The sequence below is a fragment of the Ornithodoros turicata genome, chromosome 4, assembly GCF_037126465.1.
Source record: "Ornithodoros turicata isolate Travis chromosome 4, ASM3712646v1, whole genome shotgun sequence".
Taxonomy (NCBI): domain Eukaryota; kingdom Metazoa; phylum Arthropoda; class Arachnida; order Ixodida; family Argasidae; genus Ornithodoros; species Ornithodoros turicata.
The window spans coordinates 16,614,664-16,624,632 of NC_088204.1; the positions used below are offsets into that span (position 1 = coordinate 16,614,664).

The following is a 9,969-nucleotide window of genomic DNA, read 5'->3' on the forward strand; positions in this document are numbered from 1 at the left end:
CGTTGATCCTTCTTCCCCTTCAGATGCAACAGGGACTTACCAGATATTCGTCCATATTCCTTTCGTAAAGCAACTGTCCACGGTGCACCTTAGTTGCATTGAGAGCATGAGTGATGTGCAGCGCGCTGGCATCAAATCTGCCGGCTCGACTCACGGGGTGTTTATATTCCTGCTCGTGATGGTTTCTCGTGTGATTCAACGCACTCTTGATGCCTAAAGCATCCGCGTCGAACGTTCCTTTGCCGAATCCTCGTATCTGGTCGTTCACTAGATGATTTGTCTTGGGAACACTGAGCGCAGCCTTGATGCCGACGGACATACCGTCCAGGTGTCCAGGGCCCGTCTTGGGCACGTGGTTCTGACAGTAGACTTCCTTGTCATCTTGACTCTGCTGGTTGTTGAAGTAGGTCTTCAGCGTTAGTTTTGTGCCGCACACGAGGCACTTGAAGCAACCCTGGTGGTAAAATGTGAAGTCTTTCAGCGGCCCGACTTTGTCTACCTGGTAGACCGTGTGGCCGCAGCGAAGACAGTTGTTTTCGTAGGTTCGCCCATTCATGGTGGACATGAGCACCGACGGAGCTTCAGTGAAGAAAACGCATTCTGAAACACATGCACCGAGCACGCTACAGAGCCATGTCACGGGAAACCTGTTCACTCGCCGAACTGGACTGGCTTTCTAAAGAGCGCGGCTTCGACAGAGTGACTACAGTGACGTCAGGAGTACTCACTCCCTCTCTCTTTCGCCCTTCCTTTCTTCGGTCACGGACGAGTCTATGCGAGTGAGCTGGAGGGATTGTAGGGGGGTGGTTGTCAGTGTTGTCCGCTAGTGTTGCATGCTTGTGTGGTTCGTAGACTCGCGGTGGATGCAAGGATGAGCGCGGCTTGCATGGTAATAACCCGAACGGGTGTATCTTGGGAGTAAATCAGCTTTTTCTTCTTTCTGAATTGCTGATTAGTCCCGCAGAGACTCAGAGATAAGGATGGTAAGTCTGCATGGCACAGATTCCGACAGTGAAAGGTTTCCGTACAGCGCGTATCGTGGGCTTATCTCCAAGAGCAGATCTTCGATCGGCAAAGCGTGCAAAGGGAAAGCGTGAGTAAATACGTGAAGATGTGAGCAAGTGGCAGGGTGCATTATTTGGTGCACATTTACGGTGGCTCGTTATATTGGTAATGATAAATGAGAAATTCGATTGTATGCACGGCGTGCTATCAGGGTTTTCTCTTTGTGGCTGTTCCGAACGGGTCTCAGAAAGTTGTTACGCCGGTGCAGTTATGCGAGGGGTATAAAAGGAAAGTCTTAACACAAGGAATGCCACGAAAGGTCGTTTATTTCTCAGGCGATAATAATGATCATATCGTCCACATCCTCCATCCATCCACCATCACCTGACATATAAAAGTCCTTTCGGAGATCGTTAGCCCCTCTACAACGCATGAATCGCAGTTGTCTCGCGGCGTAAAGCCCCAAATTATTATTAATCTACAACTCTTGGTCGTGCGTATGGGGTGTAGAAGTAGGCAGACGGTACAGTTTGGTTCACGTCTGGCTAAAGAAAGAAGGTACAGTGTCTCACAGATGAAAAGTAGGGTCGAAGGAAGTTTAAAATTCGTTATCATGACTGACCGTTAAAAACGCTACTATACGTCACAATAATTCGGGGCTTTATGTCGCGAGACAACTGTGCCTATAAGCGACGCCGCAACTATACGTACCTATAGCTCTAAGTTCTTGCCTATAGCTACCTATACGTGCCTATAGCTAGTTATGTTCTTGCCATCCTTTCTTTCTGATTCAGTTTCGAATTTCAGATTTAAAAAAAAATCACCATTGCGATACACAGCATAGTGTCTTTCATCTTTTTTCGCTCACTTTTATTAAACGAACGTGGTGTTCATTTTAGTTTCGAATTTGTTTTGCACACGCTGCTTCGTAGGTCGTTGATTTTATTACGTTGTGCCAGTTAACATATACTAGACTAAAAATATTTTTGTTCATAATTGCTTCAAAGAACATTGTGCCTTGTGATGCATGCACCTATTAATAACTTTCTTTTATTTTCAAAGTTTTTTTTTCTTGTATAAATAAATTACTACATTTGTATCTTTCACGACTATCTCTCTCACCCTGTTATAGCGCCGGAGCAACCGCATCACCTCTGAGATAGCGGACGGCAGTTTAGGCCACCAGGCGTCGAGACCGGATAAATGGTGATGAAAGGACCAGCACATTAGGACGTTCGGTTATAATTGTGCTTCTTTCACATCATTATTTTTAGTACCACAGAAGTGACGTGGTACACGGAGTAGTTTGTTACTTGTATTCTTCTTTTTTTCGCTCACTTTTATTAAACGAACGTGGTGTTCATATTTTTGCCTCTGTTGCTTTTCTGGTCTGGGTGATTGGTGCACTACCCCCCCCCCCCCCCGTGTATTCCCAATCCGCCGAATCCCAACTCGCCAAATGAACTGAAAGCGCGGAGACGGTTTTAACCTTTCTACCTTCAAACGTGCTATACCAACCGGGCGAATGTGTCGATTCCCAATTCGACGAATTTACCTTGTTCTTGTTCATTATGGGTTTATAGAGATGTTAGCCAAGCTTGCTACAGTGGCTTAGTGGCTGAGATCATCGCTTTCCACATCGTAACTGGGAGGTGACCCATTGCGTTGTGTGTTTTCCCTGTATTCTGCTCAGATGTCTGTAAGGTTCCCTATGATGGTTCGTCGTGTGCTTTTGTTGTCCCATCAAACGCAGTCGCACGTGGATATCGTCTGTCACATCGTTCGTCATCAACATCGGCGGAGCTGTATGCCATTCTACTGTTTCTACAGCAGATCTCCCAACTTCCTCCCCGTGTCTGGGTGGTATACACCGATTCGCGTGCTGCTCTGCAATGTGTGGCAACCATGGGGCTTCGTGGGTCTCTAGCCCCCATCCTGGTAGACATTAATTCTCCACCAAGTTCGGCGTATACATGATGAAGGTCATCATATATCCCTGCAGTGGATTCCAGGTCACTGCGGTCTAACAGGCAATGAGGAGGCTGACAGAGTATATAGCAACGGCTGCCCACGAGTCCCCGACAGCCGTGCCCATTGTGCTCTTGAGAGGCGACAGAAGGGCCTTACTAACTGCATGGTTTCCACCCTTGGCTCTGCAGCAATGGCGCCAGGACATCACGGCTCAATCTCTAATGCATTCGGTAGACCCAAATCTGTCGTTTTCTTTCCCTGCCCGTCTCTTACGCCGTTTTACCTCCCACCTGCGTAGACTCCGGCTCAATGTTGCTTTCACAATTCAAGTGTATGATCCAATGCTGCGACACGGGCCTCTGTTCCACCTGCGGTGTCGTGACGACCGCCCAGCACATTCTTATGGAATGTTCACTCTACTGCCCGCAAAGGCGGACATTGTGTGGTGAGCTGGCCCGCATCAGCAAGAGGCCGCTCACCTTAGCTGCACTCATTGGCCCCTATGAAGATCCTGGGCTCCATCGTCGGGTTCTTCACCTGTTCATGGACTTCCTGTCGTCCACTGGAATGCTCCAGGCGCTTTAGTTCTTTCTTGTGTTTTCATCCTTTCTTCATCATCTTCACGTAATGCTCCCGTGCAATGGGGTAGGGTACCGCACCACCGCGGTGAAACACCCCATCTCATCGTCATCATTTATTGTTGTTGTTGTTGTTGTCCCTATGAAGTTGGCCCAGGACGCACGGTCCTGGCAGGGCAACATGCCTACCGCAGCCCTGGCAGGCATATCACTATAGGTAATAAATAACATGCAACCAATCAGCCAATTCGCTGATTCGATTGTTCCTGGGGCGTTGTGTTATTCCAACGCTGCGTTAAACATGGAATGCTTCCATTTTACTTGATAAGCAACGCGCTTTCACTGTAATTGGTTAATAAGCGATTATAGAGGTCTTGAAATCATCATCATATCCAGCCGCAACGTTGCCATAGGACCTCTCACGATAGTGACGCAGAACTTACTGCCTCTAAGTGTATAGACCAATCAAAAATAACAAAGACGGTTAAGAGAATCAACTGTTTACTATGTACATAAAAAACAAGACTTTCGTGCAGTACGCTGCACTTCTTCAGGTAACCGGAAGAAGTGCAGCCTACTGCACGAAAGTCTTGTTTTTTATGTATATAGTAAACAGTTGATGCTCTTAACCGTCTTTGTTATTTTTGATTCTGCATCGCCGGAAACTTGTACATAGTTTTTTCTTCACGTTCTACGGTGTTTAGACCGATATGAGACGTAATAAAATACCCGCTGTAAAATACGCACGCACACACAAATTAATGCACTGAAGTGCCTCGAAATAAAATGGGCACTGAAATGGGTTATTTTTTCTTACTCTAAATGATCAAATTACAAAACAGGCGAACTGGTGGCAAGGATACAATTTGTATCCTTGCCACCAGTTCGCATGTTTTCTTAACATTCTTTTATTAACAGTGTGTGTGCTGTCATGTGCTGTGTGTTCTGTGTGTAACAATGTGTGTGCTGTGTGTTAACAATGTGTGTATTGTATCGTACAATACGAAAAACTCTGAGACAAGGGAACGTAGAAAGATCACACACAAACAAGAAACACACATGACAGGTTTGATACAGAGACGACGCCCTTTGTTCTTCTTGCTGTGGATAAACTTGTCGTCTCTGTGTTAAACTCCCCAGCTGTGTTTCAGACCTATATTGCTCTTTCTTTTTTTTTTTTTCTTTGCGGAATAGCAAGCCGACGTCCCTTTGGGCTGACCTTCCTCTTTTTTTTATTTGTTCGAAGAAATATATCCCCCCTTGCTTGCGCGTGCTCTTGCTACGTTCCCTATAGTCTCGTTTTTCTTTTGTTTGTCATAGATATTGCAATATGCTATACAACGGCAATATATTGTTGCGTCGTTTCATAGCCAGGCGGTCGCAGTGCGCCACATGCATGTATCGTTTCTTTCTTTTTTTCAACATCATTTACAGCTCTATATAGTTCACTGAGTGTTAGTTATATAGTTGACTGATGATTCAGCAGGAGTCATTGGGCATTCCCCCATCTTATAAGGTGATTAAATTAGAAGCGTATGTGTATGGCTCAAGATTAAAGTCTCGATGAAGTTTAAGATCAAGATAGAACGGCAACAGAAGGTGGTTTTGTGACAAATTTACAAATTTGTGACAAATGTCACGTCAGGAAACGTGTCACATGACTCTATAAGAAAATGACTCTACGGGGAAATTTTGGATTAAATGCTTTCCTCCGGCACATTGGTTTGCCACCTTCGAAAAATATTTGTGTTCATATTCAACTGAAGTAAATTTGATTTCTTGAATTGAACTTTGCCCAGTCAACCTTTTTCTAAAGCGTCGGCCGCGACAGCCCACGTAGAGGCCATGGAGGAGACACAAGCGATCGCGTCGCGTGGCTCTCCTTTACCCGGCGTTCTTTTACGCAAAGGTTATAACAGAGAGGTGAACACCACATTCCCAGAACACCAAAAGACAGACACTGTGCACATGACGTCACAAGAGAGGATTTCTTTTCTGTGGGGTCTTTCAGTGCACACTGCTTCTCGCCTATTCAAATTGAAGTGTGCGTGAACAATAAAAAAAACGATCAAACCACCGCTGCCGTTTCGATCAAACGGCGTTCAATCAAATGGCTTTCGACCAAATGTCCCGCGTTTGATCAAGCGACCTTCGACCAAACGGCGTCCGATCAAATGTCCCGGAACCTGAAAACACTGCGGATGATTTTCTATCGACGCAACTTTTGTGCTTGCATCTGCTAAGTTATCGAAATAATAAAAAATAACAAAAATAACAAAGACGGTTAAGAGCATCAACTGTTTACTATATACATTAAAAACAAGACTTTCGTGCAGTAGGCTGCACTTCTTCAGGTTTGAGGACCTGTTACAAGTGGTGAAGCATATATAAAAAAAACAAGTCACATGGTACAAGAGAAAAGGATAAGGTTGAAGAGTACTACAAACGCGATACAAATATCAACAAAAATGAAAAACAAAACGCAATCAGTAGGAGGTGATGATGATGATGATTTGGGTTTTTTTGGCGCAAAAGCTACTAGGGCTATAATGCGCCAAATAACAAGGTAAAATCAGTAGGAGGTGGCTGGACAAGGTCAGACAGACATACATACGAGTCGGAGTTGTACATGGAGAAAACCAATGAACAGCACATGAATAGGCACAGCAGCCAGTTGGCACAAAAGGCTTTAGAATGCGTACGGGGAATTGGGGCTCAAGGGCGAAGGATTGAGGGCACACATCACCTTGATGGCTAAGAGCTTCCAGACTCTGGGAAAGTAACACGGAGTTGGTGTCTTACTGATTGTGTATCATTGTGTATGATGTGAAAAATGGCAGACAAGTGATAATACAATAAATAGACTCAGTGTAAAGGACAGTAATGGACCGCCGTACACGTTGATGCCGTGCGGCTGTAACGTTGCAAGTCGAAATAAATAAGGTACTCTCCAGAAGGGGTGGCAATCATAAGGCCGAAAGTCAAAAGGCAGAATTATCAGAAGGCCGAAACTCAAAAGGCCGAAAAATTAAACGCCGAACAGTCATCAGACCGAAAAGCAGAAGGCCGAACAATCAGAAGGCCGAAAAGTCAGAAAACCGAATTATCGAAAGGCCGAAAAATAAGGAACCCAAGATACGTGATATGTTTTTCCAACATCTGCGATTAAAAATTAGCTGTACAATTTATGTAGGATAGACTTCTCGTGAGTTAATAGAGCAAAAAAATTATTTCACCGCACTTCGCTTTAATAACCTGCTTTCGATCACTTAGGGGGAAAAAATGGAAACCTATGAACCACCGTGTTATGGTATGTGTTTGTTGTACACAATGAAAAAAATATAAGCTTTCCATCCACCCACCAGACACGTTCTTTTTGTAGTAAACATGTCGCAGATTATTGTTGCTGGTTGTTTTCTCTCTCTCTCTCTCTCTGGCCAGTCTGTTTCTGAGCACCAAATGCTATACATTCCAATTGTTTGATTTCCAGTACAAGAGCCACAAAACTTTTTCATAATCTATGAAAAGAACAATCCCTTGTGTCCAATGTGTGCACCTTCCGTTCCATTTTCAGCCTTCTGATTTTCGGCCTTTTAGCTTTCGTCCTTCTGACAGGTCGGCGTTATGATTTTTCGGTCTTTTTGCTCTCGGCTTTTTGTTCGTTCGGCGTTATAATTTTTCGGCCTTTTGGCTTTCGGCCTTCTGATAGTTCGGCGTTCAATCAAGTGTTTTTCGATTCGACCAAGTGGCGTTCGATCAAACGCCTTCAATGAAACTGCGTTCGACCGAATGGCATTCGACCAAATTGGCGGACCACGCGCTAGCCGTGTTAGCCACTACGTGCCGATTTCTGATTCTTGCTAAAATGTAGTTCCTGAAGGTGCCCTTTCATGGGGTACACGCTCGGAGACCATCGCATGCGAAATTGATAAGTTAATTTTGATTTAATTGGTGAGAGTATGCAAATAAACGTTACACGGCATATCTTGCAGCCGGTGCATCACTAATACCAACCCAAAAGAAATTATTTCGCCACCATGAACCCTTTTCGGGTCATCCAGTCGGGAGATTTTAGTGAGGAGCACGCTGTAAGTCAAAAGCTGCAAGACGATACACAAGTCGAACAGAGTGCGAACCAAGCAAGAAACCACAGACACATTTGTCCCACAAAGCTGTATTCCCTTCAAGGACCCCTCTTTTCTTAGGAGATTAGCCGCACAGTATTGTTGATCCGAACAAATGCAACAAGGTCACGCGTGTTGTTGGAACTACATGCCCCAGCGGCGTATTGCGCACTTCCTGAACAACGGTACTGGTTACGGCACCCGGCGCCTATAGCGCCATCTGGTGGCTGTCTAGACCCCGGCGCCATCTCGTGCCGAGAGCCGGAGAAACGCCCATACCCAACTCGCCGAAAAGCTCCTGTGTCCTTCCCCAGCTTGCCTAAAGGGGTGTACCTTCCCCCTCACAGATGATCGGCTGAGCTGGGATTCGGCAGATGCGGGTGTGACCGTTGGTAGGCACATCAGGAAAACTAAAGGACAGACAGACACGTCCGCATGAGAGAAGCCAAAGTTCACAACGTGATAAACGGCGAAATGAAATTTGAAGGACTTCTGCCCCCAAGAACACACGCGGTCCTCAGGATGTCCTCAAAGTGTCATCACGTCCTCGTCCGTGATGGGATGAACGGAGGAGGTCCACAGGCTGTCATCATAGGAGCTTCCAGTGATTGTCATTTGCGCACATCCTGCGGTCGTCAACCGAAGGACAAGCACAGGAGAAGTAAATTATTTTAATACTGCGTTGGTGCATTTTAATACCTGCTAGCCAGTAATCAACTTCCCGATTTATTTCTCATTACCTAATACAATCAAAGAAGGAATGCTCATGCATAAATTTAAAAAAAACGAACAAAAATATAAAATAAAATGAGATATAGGGGCGCAAATACTGATCGTCGGATTTTAAAGGAATCCGTCCATGTGCAGCGTTTGACGTGCACTAAAATACAGTTTGCTAGACCTTTCACTGCGGTTGCATGAGTGTCCGCAGAGGGTCCCTGGCAGGAGGTTGCGCGGAGCCTTTTATTTCCGAAGAGACATAAAATAATAGCGTTTCACTGCTCAAGCTTCACTTACTATGCATGCATCAAACCAAAGCAGTAAGAAACACGGACACTACCTTGATAGCGATTTAATACTCCAAGAAATTTCTCACTTCATTGTTGGTTATGTGCGAAATCAAGTTAAACTTAGATACCTCACCCTTTGTTTTGACTGAGATGCGAAGAGGACTCCCGAATCTGCTGAAGTTCGGAAGACAGGCAATAACTTGTATCTGTTCTGTCTTGGAAAGGAAATGCTGCTGCATCATATGCCTTTCTAAGTGGTTTCACAGGTTTTAGTGACCTAGGGGCCTTTTATGTATCTCTTTTTTTTTGCCTTTTAAACTGTGACACTCATTGTTTGTGATGAGAAATACGCTGAACGAAATACAGATGAGAAACCACGAATGGTAGCTGGTGACCGAGGTTGAAAATATATAAAAAACACACACACGCTGACTGGGTGCTGCAAATGTGCCCTCACTTCCCACAATAAATAATTCACTAAGGTATTTGCTTGCTCCCAGAACTGTACTAGCCGCGTCATTTGGTAGCTCCCATAGGAGGTCCTGAGGACATGGTGGGGAGTCTCACTTTGTCACATTTCTAACAAATTGAGGACCTGGTAGGGAAGTCCTGGGGATGTTATCCCTGTCCGCTGATGACTTTCCTCGGACATACCTAGGAGGTCATTGTGTTCTTGAGGGCTGCTGGCATGAAGTCGTCGCAGAAGAAGTGTTACGAAAATAAAATACTGAACAACTTCACGAAAGTGTGAATAACCGGATCAACAGGTGTTTTCTTGTGCGTGTTTGTGTGTGTGTGTTTTCTCTTTCTTCTTCTTCCTTTTCACCAGCAGACACAAGAACTAGAGCAAGTACTATCACAGTTTCGGTTTCGCACAGCGTTGACACCGCTGCAACTGCCGAACCAGTTCGTTCAAAGATCGTTTTTACAAGCAGAAGCATAAAATATGAATGTTGTATTCTTGGGTAGACACAAATAGGACCAGGATCTGTAAGTCATGTATGTGTGTTACCTGGCTGAAGCACAGCGGTTACCGTCGCAGACGACAGGCTGTCTGATGCAGACGGCGACAGTGTGCCCTCCATTTCGTTCCAAGGTAGTTTTTACAAGAGGCAGCATAAAATATGTTGTATATTCCTGGTTCGAAATAAATATGACTATGGTATGTAAGTTATTTGCGAGTGTTACCAGACTGAAATACAGCGGATCCGTAGCAGACGACATGCTGTCTCCAGCAGACGACACTCCCACCTTGGTCGCAGAAGACGCGTTCGATTCTGC

The 9,969-nt window shown here is 45.1% G+C and overlaps 1 protein-coding gene across 1 annotated transcript in view; it reads right to left on the reverse strand.

Moving 5' to 3' along the window:
- Positions 1 to 829, reverse strand: part of LOC135391200 (hillarin-like) — an 86,438-nt gene extending 85,609 nt beyond the window's left edge. Inside the window, exon 1 of the mRNA XM_064621351.1 lies at positions 41 to 829. Coding sequence (XP_064477421.1) covers positions 41 to 565 — 525 coding nt within the window. The 5' untranslated portion in view covers positions 566 to 829. The remainder of the gene's footprint in view (positions 1 to 40) is intronic.
- Positions 830 to 9,969: the final 9,140 nt, after the last annotated feature.